The 15,748-nt window shown below is 39.2% G+C and overlaps 1 protein-coding gene across 12 annotated transcripts in view; it reads right to left on the reverse strand.

Moving 5' to 3' along the window:
- The window catches only part of AZI2 (5-azacytidine induced 2), a 41,293-nt gene continuing 25,545 nt past the window's right edge, over positions 1-15,748 (reverse strand). For 5 of the 12 annotated variants that reach the window (XM_055557718.1, XM_055557717.1, XM_055557714.1 and 2 more), the window contains 6 exons: positions 14,562-14,687; positions 13,710-13,809; positions 12,437-12,585; positions 8,038-8,096; positions 2,828-2,946; positions 1-777 (listed from right to left, as the gene is read on the reverse strand). In XM_055557718.1, coding sequence (XP_055413693.1) covers positions 365-777; positions 2,828-2,946; positions 8,038-8,096; positions 12,437-12,585; positions 13,710-13,809; positions 14,562-14,687 — 966 coding nt within the window. In that variant the 3' untranslated portion in view covers positions 1-364. The other 7 variants (XM_055557721.1, XR_008706096.1, XM_055557723.1 and 4 more) reach the window with 7 other exon arrangements.

Raw genomic sequence — 15,748 nt, forward strand, 5'->3', positions numbered from 1 at the left:
TATGGTTTCCTTTTTTATTTTTATGTTAGGCATTTCATACGCTTTGTAATACCATGTCTGCAAATTTTCAGTTCCATTCTCAATGTGAGAGGCAGAAATTTACAATTAGCATCAAAGGTAGAATTGTGATTTTGAAATACAGTAAGTTTATTAATTTATTAAGTACTAACACATATTTGATTCTTAGCCAGAATACGGAGCTGGAGGGTGTTCTTCCATACTGAAAAATCAACTACATAATATAGTACATTATGTACAAATGTAAATACTGAAAAACTCTCCAAAAATTTAATCAAAATCTGCTTTGTCTGCTAATGATTTTCCCAGGAAACCACTGATGAGAACACCATGAATCTCTTCAGAATTAATGTTTATAATGGCAGTTTTGATTATGTTGATCCAAGTAATGCAGTGGTGGCAAGTTGGGTAAAGGCAAAGGTTTACTTTTCATTTCCCCAAATGTCGTCTCACTTGATTTAGGAGGGCTTGGGAATACCCAGGAATTATCTTCCAGGGAATTTCTGCTGTAAGAGTTGTGTTCCTGAAAGTTTGTGCCATCGTGAGGAATGGATCGCTCGTGATCTGTCCACGACTGGAGAGCTGCCTTCTCCGATAAAACCTTTGCGTCTCCTGGTAAGGGGGAAGGCGTGGCATGGCAGAGAGTTTTGCCATTTGGTGAGAGGGGGGCATGTCTTTTGTAAGCTGCAGTAAAATTCGACAAGTGCAGTTTTGTGCTGTCTTTACCCAGGTCTTCCATGCATCCTGCTGGGGCGCAAGCTGAAAAGAAAACACAGGCTTAAGCATCAGCTGTCTGGCAGTTACAATCATAAAATAGTAAACATCTGGTTAATCTGGTCACTCTAGAACTGGAAATGGACATTGCCAAGTCAGTGCAATCACCGTGGCCCTGGGACTTGAGGGATGACAGATGCCCTCAGTTCAAATTTACCTCTTGGTAAATAGCTGATCTCTCGTCTGCAAAATGGACACTGTAATCTTGCCCTGCCCGTATCACAGTGAAGTTGAAGAAATTACTATTTTAAAAAACTGGAAGGTGGTCCAAAAGTAAATTTTCCCAGGAATGATTATATTGTGAATTGTTGAGACCTAAATGAAGTTTACATATATATATATATATATATATATATATATATATATATATATATAAAGGCTTTTATGAATAAAATACTTTAAAAGCTATAAAATCATCTTTTTTCTTGTAAATGGTAAATGTTAAATCTGCTATGGTCACAATATAGTTCAAGTTAAAAAAAAAGCAAAAAAACCCCCCTGTATTTAGTAACATGTCATGGCTTAGAATACAGACCACACATGGCACAGAGGCAACGAGGGCCTGCCCCCTCTGCCTGCACCTGCCCGGGGAAGCGAAGCTGAAGCTCTCCCTGAGCCCAAGGGGGCACCGTGTGCGATCAGTGTCTGACTCCAGGTTTAAAGAAAAGAAACTCAACCACATGATACGGTAAGCTCGCTACTGCCCTTTCTCACGGGAGGGGACAGTGCTCCGCTTCTGGACTGTGGTGACACGTGGCTCTAGAGAAAAGGTGACTGCGGCTCACCTCGTCCGCTCCGCAGAACCCCGAGTTCTGTGGAGCAGAGTGGTGGCCCCAGGCCTGGCACTCTTGTTGGGAACGTCCAGCTCAGACGCGACACGACAGTGAGCCATTTCCAAACAAGAGGACAGCACTGCTCCTTTATTACTTGTTGGAAGTTAGAAGAGTTACAGAACTCACTGAAAAATTACTCTATGAGTCTCTCTCAAGAGAAGTGCTATTTCTACCATCCACTTAAAGTTGTCTCCTATGTAACCCTGGCCGCTGGAAAATCTAAAAACAGAATGAATCATAAATTAAGTTGGAGCCTGCCAAAGCACCTTGTTGCTCTGCTGATCTGTAATAACTCACCGTAGAAAGGGAAAGGAATTCTCAACTTCTTTCCTGTCTCATCCTGTCCCACTGTCTCCCGCCCCACAGTAAACATTCCAGAGAACGAGTCATAATTCTCTTGTGCCCTCTTTAAAACAATCTGAGGTGCAAATAATAATTTTAAATTAATGATTTTTAAAAAAATATAAAGTTACTCTCATGCCTTGAAAGTTGAGGACATTCAAATGCACATTACACAACTGTACAGACTGCATTATGTAATGAGCGGTACACATGCACTGACCCTTCTGAGGTATAAAAGGTAGCTTTGGCAAAGTGCCCACTACTAGTTAACACAAAACGCAAAAGGTTTAGTCAGCTAAGCAGTTAAATATGAAAAAGCAATGAAAATTTTTGTTTGGTTAGAAGGGCTAAATGAATAGCACCTAGTCTCCCTTCGAAATTATCGTTTATGGAGAGAAAAATTAAGTTTACAAAAATGGAAATAACCAAACAAGCAATTAGAGTTATCTTTTTGAAAACAATGTAAAGACCTAGGTCTTTGGCATATTTTGAAGCACGGGAATGAAAACAGCTTTTGGTGTCTTGCTGTCTTTTTTTTAAATATATGAAGTAGTTGTGGTAAAAGGTCAACTAGAGCAAACTTCACACCTCAGCCTTGAACACATAAGCAACACTCGGCTGAGAAGAAAGCCACAAGGGGAAGAGAATACAGTGCTGGAGAAACACATCAGCAACACCTTCATGTGTGAAGCTGACCGGTCTGAGACTGAAGACAAGAGCAGAGAATGGGAGGCTGTGAACACACTACATATACTTGCGCTTATCAAGCCCATTTGATAAGATTTCAATAAGATACGATCAAGAGCTGCTCTTCGGGTAGTTCGGCTGGAATCAGCGGTTTCCGGCAAGCACTGACTTGCCTTTCTTGATTGCAGCTGGGGTTTTCAGCTTTCTCAGTAGTTCGGCTTGTACTTGAGTCACCAGATGCAAGTTAGACATTTCTCTCTTCAGTTCCCAGTATGCACTTTGCATATTGTCACTGAAATACAGGGGTTTATTTTTTAATGGTGGTTATTCTATATGGACAGAAGGGAAAAACTTTAACAGAGAAATGAACTTACCTGCATTTCTGCTAAAATTAGTTTTGAAATAACAAAATAAAACTTCCCCATTAAATATTAGTTAAAATATTTAGAGCATTATATAACAAATGAAAAAGATCTTATTCACAATAATAATGACCTAATTTTTATCAATGAACTGAACTGTGTTAAACAGAATGGTAATATAAAAAGTATTTTAAACGAATTTAATAGTTCTCAGTATTCAGATTTTATGATAGCCTACAAGGTGCAGTGGTGTTTAATAGTAAGGACTATGTTCTTCACTTGCAAGTCTGATCAAGAATTCAGTGATGTTCATTCATGTATGGATTTTAAGTTTATTAATATAGTTATCTTTTAATTGTTGTTTTGATGTTGTGAATGCTGTTACCAATTGCTGAGTGTATACCCAAGCCCACATTAAAATACAATCGTGGTCTCATGCGTCCCCTTCTCTCTCGTCTGACTGGGCTATCTCAGGTGCCGGCTCTAACCAGCGTGACACGACAGCACGAGACACGAAGGGCTGCCGACTCCTGGCCAAGAGGAGGCGCTGCAGAGGCTCGCAGAGACAAGGACTGCACAAAGCCCCATTTCTGCCTTTCAAAGCATTTTCTGCAGTTACCTGGGAGGTCATAAATCAGATATTTTAAACCTAATTTTATTGAGTTTTATCTTCCACTAAGCATTCTTATTTGGATAGTCATGATTTTTTTTTTTAGGTTCTTAGTTGCCAGCTAAATAAACTGAAATCCTCAACACATATCTTGCTTTGCTGCACGAGAATACATAAAATGTTAACTGTAAGAACAAATGATCTCATATTGTTCAAACAAGGACTACTGCCTCGTAAAGATACTAGTGTAATTTTAGTAATCAAATCAAATTAAACAAACATGTCACTTCAGGTTCAGTTTTTGTCTAGCTATAAACAAAAACCTTTGAGCAAACTTCAAGGATAACATTCTTGATATCTAAATCTAATATCCTAACTATGAAAACAACAGATATAATAAAAAACAGTTATTTTAATTATGTAAGGCTACATACATTTTTGGTCAAAATACTCCCATTCCATTCAGACTATAATTCTTTCAATAGAAGCAGGAGAATAAACTTTACATTGCTTTTGAGAATAATCTACTTACTTGTTTTAATCTGTTGTAAACATCGTTTGTTAACCAGTAGTCTAGTTTTTCAGGTTTTTGACAGGTGTGAGAGAATCACAAAAATTAGTGAACCGCCTCTGCTTCAGTAGTCAGCATCTGAGCTGTGTGCCACTCTGCGTGTCTCACATAGGCACTGTCTTAAGTGTGAAGAGCCGTGGGTTCCTGGCTGCAATTCTGGGCATCACTGTGCTTCCCCAAAAGAGTTACTCAAGTTACACAGCAGCTAAGTGTGTGTAAACACTGTACATGTGCTAATACATGCAGTCATGACATGAACCATACAGCTTACAAACAGCATTTATTATTGACGTGTGATGGTAAATCAGTACCTGACTTGGAGAAAAGCAAATACAGTACTCAAGACAATGTGTGGATACTGGAGTATCGAACACCTCATCATTCAACAAGGCTACTTGAATAAAGTAAAAGAGAAACAAAAATAATAGAGGTGTTGGGGCAGCTCTAATACGCATTTTCCAATTCAATTTAGTAAAGACTGCTTATAAATTAGGTTAAACTAGAAACTAGGTCACCAAGTTTAACATACGTCTACTAATCTTTTTCTTTTGCCTTGAATGTCACCTGAATTGAAAACTACAGATATAAAGATCTAATTATTACTAAGTGTAAGCTCTCCCTCTTGTGGATAGCAAAGTAATGGCAGTTACTTTACGCTTTACAGTTAATATTAAAGTCTTCAGCAAAATCCTAATGATAGAATTGTCTATAAAGAACTCATAAAAACGACCTTAACAGTGAGATGCAACACCCAAGTATCCTGAATGAGAACCGTAAATGACAAAGCAGAAGCGACATGAGACATGAGGGTAACGGTGGCTGGGCAGGTCCCACATGCTGGACAGGCAGCTCACCCCTCACCCCAGCCTGGCGGCCTGGGGGCTCACAGGACACAAGGAAGTGGGGGCAGGAGAACTTCCCGACTCCGACAAGCTGCTATGCAAAGGGCCTCTCGTGATCCAGTCCCGTGACTGACTGCCACCATTTTAGGGTCACATTTTCACACCATCCTCAGCTTCATCTTCATCACACTGACTGCTGACACAACCTTCTTGGTCCCACACCAAGAAGGTATGTAATTCCACACCATAATGAAGCCTGCCTTATCCACATCTCAAGGGGTGGACAGACATCCAGCTTACATGGTAAAAACTGTAAAAGCTCAATTTTCTTAACTGACACTGTCCATTCAACTCTTTAATACTGAAACAAATGTGCCTCCTACAAGAAAATCTTTTTACTTGAGTCCTATTTTTCTTTAGCTTTTGAAAATTTACTGAACTATCCGATTCCCCAGAGGAATTAAAATGAAAGTACGGGACAGTCTCAGCCAAGAACTCAGGACTTAGGAAAGCATGTTTAGATGACTGTGATTTCCTCAAAAAAGCTTCTTTCAAATATTTTTAGTTGTAAGGCACAACAGGCAATCATTTTACCCTGCATCCCACACTCTGGTATGTTCTATTCTGTTTTATTCTCTATTTTTAAAATGCTTAACTCATAAAATTTCACGATCATTAAGGCAACACAGCACAGTGTGAAAAACACCAACATATTCCCTATCTTGGAAACCAAGAATGTGCATTGAAGTGACCCCATACCTAGATCTGGCTTCAGAATTGAGGGCAATAACCTACAGGTAACCCTAGCCAGCACACTAGCAGGGCAGTGGCCAAGTTTCTGACAGGTAGGGCAATTTTTGTTGAATGACATGTATACAACGAGGACCATAAAAAGGCCTCCAGTAATTCAAAGGTTCACTCAGGAATAATACTGTATCACCTCGTTCACCCTGCAACATGATGAGGACATGCAAAAAAAAAAAAAAAAAAAGAGTTTTCCAAATAAATGGAAAATAATCCTTAAAAATACCTAAACTGGTAGCTAATGGTTTTATGGAAACATGCTATGTACTTCTCTCTCCTTATATAGTAGACTTAATTTATCATCTGAATTATTCCATTTAAAAGTGGATGATGTAACTTGCAAAGATGAATGAAACAGGACTATAAACTGGACATAGGTATAAATGATAAATTGAAGGAAAAAACAAGATAAGACGCAGTTAGGAATGAGACTACATAAAATTTTATGCATGGTATTAAGTTTACCAAAGGTAAGTCACAAATCTGGTTATTAATTTTCTAGCTGCTTAACCAGAAGACGGAAAAGCGGTCAGTTCCACAATCCACACTGCTACGGGTTTGCAAAAAAGCACAAACGGGCCTGGGCATGGGGAGCCATTAGGGCTCGCTTTAATCATACAGTTCTTTAACACAGAAAAAACTCTTAGACTGAACTGAATTCTAAACTCTGTTTCTCTTAGTTGATATCCCCTGAATTACTACTGAGCTTTAGAAAACTCAAAAGAGTACTTTGAAGCCACAATTATACAGTTCTATAGCCTCAGAAGTCAGACTCACCTCCTGCGGCTGCCTCCCTCTTCCAAAGCCTGCAGAGAGCCTTCTCTGTCTTGTCAGTGCTACGGTGCCTTCAAACACACATCTTTTTGGTGGGTGGGGGGCAGCTTTTCCCGTTACTCTCAAAAGAAGTGACCCCAATCATGTAACATTGCCCATGAACGGATACGGAAGCCTGTTCTATACCATGCACTTCTAAGAAAGTATTTACATAAGCCCCTTTATTTGACCTACTCTGATTCTAACATGCCTCTTTCCAAAAAACGGTTTAAGAAAGCTTGTAAAAATGACAAATACAATAAATTACTACAGGGAAACCTAGGTTGACAGGAAAAATGGGAAGTCTGACACAGAAGACATCTTTGAAAAACAATTCCCAAGGACAGTGTACTAGGCGCGTGTTTTAGAAAGGAAAGGCTTCCTTGCTGTGCGTGTCGACAGAGGTGGAAGGCGTCAAGTGGAGGCAGGGCAGGGCTGAGCAGCTTCCGGCCTACAGCGCCTACAGCACTGCCGGGCCCCACACCTGCAGAGGCCGGCCCTGCCGCTGGAGAGGGGCTGCGGCCCTGCGGCTGGAGAGGGGCTGCGGCCCTGCGGCTGGAGAGGGGCTGCGGCCCTGCGGCTGGAGAGGGGCTGCGGCCCTGCCTCTGGAGAGGGGCTGCGGCCCTGCCGCCGGAAAAGGTCTGCGGCCCTGCCGCTGGAGGGGCTACACAGGCTTTCATTCAGCTCTTTTCCCAACTGAGCACTTCTCTCCACTGGGTGTTTGATAGGAGGAATAGGTATGAGATCATTCAGTAAATTCTGGAAGCCGAACGATCCAACAATGAAGTCAAATGTGTGTGTTTCATTGGGTGGACGTGTCCATGAAGAGGGGGTGCTAAGACAGCACAAAAAAATCATCAGATAAAAACAATGCACTTACGTTAATGAAATTAAAATGATATATGTACTTAAGAAACAAATGGCTAAAGTAACATGTATACACCCTGACAGCTACTTTTAGTCTTACCCTAAGAAGATGGCTTTCTTAAAATTCATGTCACATTAAAGACTAAGGCTGTCCACGTTTGGCCCTAAAACAAAGTGATACTGCCACGTATGGAAATGCATAATCTTCACGTAAAACTCAGAATTTATTACAGAATACTTCTGCACAGCTAGCTCCCTAATATTCTATCTAAAACAGTACTGAATGTTCAAAAATTTTATCTAAGGCATCATAATAATATGCATCCTTCTACTGCTCAAGTTCAAGCCCATCGTTAAGGAACAGTTAAATATTTTCATAAATACACAGTGATCAGAGATTTCATGCAGCACTCAACAGTGTCAACCTGTTTTAAGGTTAAATCGTAACAGAAGCACCTAACACAGTGGCCGGCAGAACAAGGTATCGCTTCTGAATGCTGGAGAATGTTCGTACCTTGAAACGCTCAGTCTCTGCAGATCTCTGCAGTTCAGATTGTCGTCCAGAGATGGATCCTGTCATTGTTTAAAAAACAGTTTAAAAGTTGTAATCATTACCTTCTATTTATTCTCAGTACTTTACTACTCTACACATGCTTCAGCTTTTACAGAATACATCTATAACCGTAGATCTTATATTCAATGTTAATAAAGTAACTCCAAATCTGCCAGATATTTCTAAATTATTTCTAATTATTTAAAGTCATTAATGCTTTAATTTTCTTTAAAAAATACACTTGCTTTCACATAAAAGACCTTTAAGTTGTACAAAATATATTTCTGAAGATGCTAACCTGAAATCTATACTAAAAAAATGGTAACATTTATCAAATTACTGTTTGTTCAAGGTATAGCTCAGTGAATCCATTAGAAAATGAAGTTTGTTGGTATTTCACTTTTGGTATAATTACAAAAAAGTACTCAAATTTAACAGGTTACTGTTTAAATGATCAACATAAGTGTCCTCTTTCCCTAATAAAATGATAGGGAAAGGATTTTATATAAAGTCCTTATATACTTTCAAGTTTTAGTAATTTAGGTTACAGACGACAAAAAGAACCTATGAAAGGTATTTAAAAGTGAACTTAATACATTTAAGATAATTCTATAACACACTATTTGCAATGCGTTTCAATTTGAGGTCTAGAACAAATGAAAATGACTAGCACAGGCAGCCATTCTATTAGCGGAAGTGGCCCGTATAAACTGAGAGAATAAAACTTCATTTTACCATTTCTTGTATCATTTAATGATATAAGTGGAACACTAAAAAGCACAAAAGGAATTCATGAGTCCTCTGAATCTGGGAGTGTAAATCATCAAAATGTATCATAGAGGTTAAAGTGTCTTTGGATCTGACTGTTCAGAAAACAGCAGCTGAACACGGCAAATGATTAGCTGCATCCCAAGGAGTCCTATGGAACGGGGACACAGAACTGGTCCCCGAGTCAGAGGAAGTCTGACCACGAGTAAAGGACATAACCCTGGACCTTTTCCTTTCCATTTACTCACAGGAAATGAAGGAATCAGATCAAGTCACTTTTAGTTTCTCTGTATAATTAATTAAAAATACACGTTTTACTTACAGTATTAATTACAGTATACTTATTTGTTCAGTCGCCAAGTTGTGTCTGACTCTTATACATATATGCATAATGGAAACCTTCCTTGTTTTTTAAAACCAATTAAAAAAAACACCAAACACCAAGCAGTTTGGGTTGGTAAAGTATTTCTCCAGCTATCACCTAACAATTCAGAAAAGCCTAATGTAAAGTAACAAGAAGCACAAAGGAATTGTCTCTAACATGCAAAGACCCTGTCCTGGCCAATTCTTAGCTGCCATGTTCTAAAAGCAGTGCTAGATCTGTTTCTCAACTCCTGCCATCTGATGTTTGAAGCTTTGCATGAATAGGCTCAGAGCTACAAAATCCTGGGATACACTGTTCCAGTTAAACAGGTTCCTGTGCTTCAGGACTGCTCAGAACCTCCAATCCACACAGCAAACTGGGACTCTAATGGGGCTGATGCCAGCCACCAAAGACGTCTATGCCAACTCCATTCGACCAGGGTTCCCAACACTTTGGCCCTAATGTCTTCTTCTCAAAGGCCCCACTGTTCTGAATACAAATGGCTTGAAAACCGGAGGATGTAAGTAGTAAAGAAGGCCCACAGTGGAACTGACCCAAACCCTGACCGCATTAATATCAAACACTATCTACCAAGCTCACGAAGTACTTAAAAAAAAGTAAGCCCACCAAAGCCCCACTATTCTTTCATGTAGGATGTTATTTCATACTTCAGAGATGTTACTGTTTCACAGGAAGTACCATCTTAAAAATATTTTTAAGTATGGCTGCAGAAGATTTAAGATTAGTCATATGAACATAAATTTCTCTCTCTGGCTTGCTCTTTGACTCCCACGTTCAAGAGGACTCTGATAGCAACACCTTTGAAACAAGACTGAAATGTACACATCCCACAACATCAAGATTTAAACTTTGAACCCTTGATAAATTTCCACTCCATCTCTCTCTGGTTCGTCTTTGGTTGTGAACACTGTTTACTTTAAACTTCCCTTCTCCTAACCATTCTTATGAAGGAAGGATCTTAAATTCCTTTTTCAAAAAATAAAAATTCCTCCCTTATGTCACCTTCAACTCTTAAAGTTTCTTAGTCTCTGAGATTCAATTTCATCAGCAGTAAGACAAGTGATTTCTAACGTTTCTTCTATCTTTAAAATACGTTAAAAGTCTTTCTGTGATTTGTGAAAGATGAATTAAGCTAAAAGCAAATTTAATCCCCTAGCGCCACCTAGTGGAAAACGTTAAATAGTAAGGATTTAACTGTGTAACACTAGTACACATCACACCCCTTCCTTACACCATGGACCCCTACAGTGCTGCTTTTCTGGATTAACCTAACTGCATTTTTTGGAAACACACTTACTTATTGAATAAACTATGTAATAGGCACCATGCTGCTTTATATATTACCTAACTTAACTTTCATAAAAAGTAGCTAGTTAGTGTCAAGTTAGAACAGTTAAATGACTTTGCTAATGTCAGAATAAGCAACACAACAATTAAGAACCAAGTTTTTATGACTCTATGGTACTGCTTTCTACTCTATAAGGAGATATCCATTATTTATTAAAGCTACTGAATTATTTCAAGTAGAATGTATATGCTGACAATTGTAATTCAGAGCTTCAAGGTGCCAATCTTTTCTTACAAGCACAGAAGTAGCGATTGGGCTTGTGGGACAAGATGCTGGAGCTGCTGAAGGAATTGTGTATGCGGTCACAGGTGCAAAGCTAGGAAAACCAGTTTCAGATGTCAAGTAGGAAAAATCTTTCTTTTGGTTCTAACAGGAGTTGAGACCAATTTTTATAGGGGGTATTTCCCCTTTATCAGGCCTGGGGGCTGCAAATCAGGTTCTCCCTGTCCAGTGCAGAGGAATTCACTGGGTAAAGGCCAAGGCAGGACGCTGTATTATTCTTAATGCCCATCTCCTTCTTAACCACTGGTCACCTTCAGTAAAGACCACAGTACAGAAGGGCCTGTTAGCTCATCTAAGGACACGTGGGCTTGGGGCAGAGTGCCAGAGGGCAGCCAGGCAACGTGGGGGAAGCAGTGGCTGCCCAGGAGAGCCCAGGGTGGGGGCCCAGCTACTCAGGAGTGCCAGGTACTCTGATGGGCAGAAAGGCTGACCTTGAGAAACAACTGTCCAAGAGGCTACCTTAGATTGCAATATATGAGTGTACAGAATGTATATAGTGGCCACTGAACTCTAGAGAGTAGTTAACTTTTCAATTTATTGTAATAATTTTTTTAAACTTTGCATCTAGAGCATTGCTCTCACTCTGCTTTGCTTCTCTATCATTCCTTCTTTTTACCCTCAGCCCCTTCTGTCATGACATCTGAAGACACATATCCAAGCTTTTAAGAACTCAATGTAAAGCTGTCCCTCAGTGTCCATGGTGGTCTGGTTCCAAAATTCGCAGTGGGCACCGAAACGACTTGGAAGTCCAAGTCCCACGTTCGCCCCTGCATATCTTCAGGTCAGCGCCCATGGACTCAACCAACAACCGGCGGCCCAGTCGGCAGCCACCTCTGGAGGCCTCGATCCACAGATGTGCAACCTGCAGATTTACCAAAGACTGACTGCATGTTTCTTGGAAAAAAATCTCTGTATAAGTGGACCTCCACTGGTCACACCCACACTGTCCAGGGGTCACGGTAATAGCAGACAGACTCTGAATGATCCGAGAGGCAACTTGTGTTTCAGTGGGTGACTTCAGGCTACACACACCTTAGCAGCTCAGCAGGGTTTTCTGTTTTGCTTTCCCTGCCCCTAATTCTTGAATTCTCAGCTATCTGCTGAAAACTAAAGTTGTTCTGAAAGTATTAGACTTCTGAGAATTAGTGGATGCTCAAAAGTTTTAATAATTCTAAAAATCAAGTCTCTTGTATGTCTAAATCAATCAAATTATTAAGTTAAATAAAGTGGAAAACTTAAAACTTGAATTCTCTTTAAACTTTACAGAGAAAAAAATGATTTAAGGAGATTGAAAGAAAGAAAGCTGAAAGAACAACTTTAATTAACTAATAAGGTTTTTAAAAAATTAGCTTTTAAACAACAAAAGCATGTAATTCTGGAATTATGATAAAAGCATACAGTTACCAAATTTTAGCAAAAATGATTAAAGGGGAAAATAAAGGTGAATTTTCATAGAATATAATAATTCTCTAAGTAGTTACAATTTACGCTGACTCTGTGGTCTAACATCTAGTTATAAATCCTACATAGGACGCACACAGCACGCTGGGCTTCTCAATTCAGCAATTCGGTAGTACCGTTTGTTTGGCTTTCTGCAGCTCTATTCTGAGATCTCTACATTCTTTCCTCAGCAGTTCCAGTTCCTGTTCCAAACCATGGATCTTCAGGTCGCAGCTTAACTTTTCCACCTCCCAGTTTGATGAAGGAGGATTTAAATTTCTTATCACTACAAAAAGGATGGACATTAAAATTGTTATTTCTGACTTCTACATGGGTTGCAGTTCAAAAAAGATTATGTTAGTAAAATGGAGGTAAAAGAAAAACCAATATAAAACATCTACAATTAAAGTGTTTTTGAAAGACAGTAAGTACTTTCAAGTGTCTATGCTAAGATATTAGCAATCTTATTTTATACAACACAATAGAATGTATTCATCACCCCTATTCCTGATTTTTTGTTTAGATAACAGCAAATTTGTCAGCCTGAAACTTTAAAATACACAGCACATATCAAGCATATGCTGAAATGACAGATCAATTACATATACATGTGAAGGTTAAGACAGTGATTAAGAATGAAATGAAGCTGAGGCTCACTCAGCTAATCATCCCACCCAGTCCTTGTAGAGAGGACAAAGCTTGACCATCAGGCCTACAGCATGACTTCTGAACAACTTCATTCATAAACATTCCACTGTACAAATGCAACACCACTGGACACGGACTAACCCTTATCTGTATTAAGGGATAGCCTTAATAAGGAACCCTTACCCTCATTAAGGAACTAAAGACTTAGTTCCTTAGACTCTGTTCATAGAAAAAGGCCCACTCACCTGCCATGAGAGAGCCCCCCTCAACCTCCCGTCAGGCCTGTCAGAGGCTGCGTCTGGAGCTGTCCCCTCAGAGCCTGCTTGCGTGGGGGCAGGCTAGCACCCACCCCCACTCCTAACTTCTCAGAAGCATAGCATCTCAGCGGCACATTTTAACAACCTTCAGAAACTGGATTAAAATAAACAAAAAAGCAACTGTAACTACTCCATGACAGGGTGTCCAATGTGGGCAAGAGGCTTTATAGAATATGGGATTGTATTCCTTTCTTCATCTACTTCATCACAAACCAGCCCTGAATCAACCATCAAATTTTCTCTAGGAAAAGTGCAATTTACATCTAAGGAAAAGTTAAGAAGGATTTGATATATGGTAAAAGCAGAACACAGAAATTAACATAAGCCCCCAAATTAAAAAGTCAGTCCTTAGCACACAGACATAGAAAACCGATCATGGCTATAACGCATGAATGGAAAACCGTACTGATCACGGTAGAATATTTGTAACAAATAAGCGGCCTACCCTGCTGAGTTTCCACCTCTGTCCTCAGCTGGAGGAGTTCTACTTCTTTAGATTGTAGCTGTTCATTCAACACTTTCAAAGATTCAGAGTTGTCTTTATTCTAGTTAAGTAAGGAAAATACCAAATTACAGTCAATAAAATCTAAAGGTTGGTATTATATTATATATTCATTTTCAGGCAGATTTGAAAAACAGATTCCAGCCTTTTAAAAGCAAGGTGGGAAACTGAAGGCAGTTTTCACCCATCTTTTTCTAACTTAGGACATTTTTTCACTGGCTTAAAAAAAAAAAGAAAACAGTGATAAACTCTACCACTACTACTACTAAGTCGCTTCAGTCGTGTCCGACTCTGTGCGACCCCATAGACGGCAGCCCACCAGGCTCCCCCGTCCCTGGGATTCTCCAGGCAAGAACACTGGAGTGGGTTGCCATTTCCTTCTCCAGTGCATGAAAGTGAAAAGTGAAAGTGAAGTCGCTCAGTCATGTCTGACTCTTCGCGACCCCATGGAGGGCAGCCTACCAGGCTCCTCCGCCCATGGGATTTTCCAGGCAAGAGTACTGGAGTGGGGTGCCATTGCCTTCTCCGAGTGATAAACTCTACTGAGTCACAATTTTTCAAAATAAGTTAGTGGTGTTAGATGTACTTAAGACCTAAACATCATTACAAACCAACTACTTATTTTGTATAGAAGTAAGTAACAAATATTCCTACTAAAAAGTTTTCTGCTTTTGCCTTGAGCAGGCAAATTTTTTGTCTAATAAATGTAAATATCTCTTATTTCTAATTTTAAACCTCCTGAAGGAGAAAACTCATTTGCAACATACAGATACCATTCTTTACAGACCAACCTACCATTTTATCCAGTTTGTTTTTCAGATTATCTCTATCAATGCAGACCTCTCGGTATGCGTGATAGGCTTTATTTACTTGTTCCCGTCCCACAGAGCTTGTTTCTTCATCCTTTCGAGCTCCTATAAGCTAAAGGCATAAAATCAGAAGACGAAGCTTAAGAGGATGCTCGACATCAGCAAATAAGTCAGTCTTCTGATGGCTCCGCATCTCAGTTTAATTACACTAATGCAGGGAATAAAGCCTGAGCTACAATTAAGTGAACATTTCACTTCCATACATTTATGCTTTAGTGATTAAGAAAGTAAAATGCACAGAATAGATATTTAAAAAATATTCTTTTATGCTTTTCCTTAATCAGTATCTTATACTTTGCTGTATCTTTTATAATTCATCATACTAAAACACTACATCATTCTTTCATGGTGCTTCTCTGTTTTCCAAGCTAGAACATACTATTTAATTTCTATCATCGGAAAAGTGAATATCAATTTAGTGTGTACTTGACACTTTAAGGAATAGAAGTGTTAGTTCATTAAGTGTTGTATTAATGCAGAACAAATTATTAGGATTGTTGATCACAAAGTATATACTTCCAATATTACTTATCACATTTTTCTATTGACTTTTAAAATAAAATTGGAGAAGGAAATGGCAACCCACTCCAGTGTTCTTGCCTGGAGAATCCCATGGATGGAGAAGCCAGGTAGGCTGCAGTCCATGGGGTTGCACAGAGTCGGACACGACTGAAGCGACTTAGCAGCAGCAGCAACACCAAACTCCAAAATGTTATCTTGTTTCACTCTATCCCAGTATGTCACAAATTTATTTAATAGTCATTAAAGAAAATTCATATGAATACTAAGAAATCAATTATTTTTACAACCGAGTCCTCCTTTTCTTACTTCCTGCAAATGAGTCAATCTCTACCAAACTCCATCCTTAAGTCTGTACAGTTAGATCATTCCTTCTCATTTTGTGGAAACTGCTGTCTGTAACACACTACACGGAAGAGCTGAGGATCATAAACTATGATCTGAAGAAACGTGAACTGAGTTAAACTTTAAAAGTAAATGGATGAGTGAGGAAGATTTCCCAATACATAAGTAAAGCAGATCTGAGGATTTATGACTGAATTAGCTACCTGGCTTATGTATTCCGTAACATGTAGGATATACAGTTTCTTCGTG

The sequence above is a fragment of the Bubalus kerabau genome, chromosome 20 (genome assembly GCF_029407905.1).
Source record: "Bubalus kerabau isolate K-KA32 ecotype Philippines breed swamp buffalo chromosome 20, PCC_UOA_SB_1v2, whole genome shotgun sequence".
In the NCBI taxonomy this organism is placed as follows: domain Eukaryota; kingdom Metazoa; phylum Chordata; class Mammalia; order Artiodactyla; family Bovidae; genus Bubalus; species Bubalus kerabau.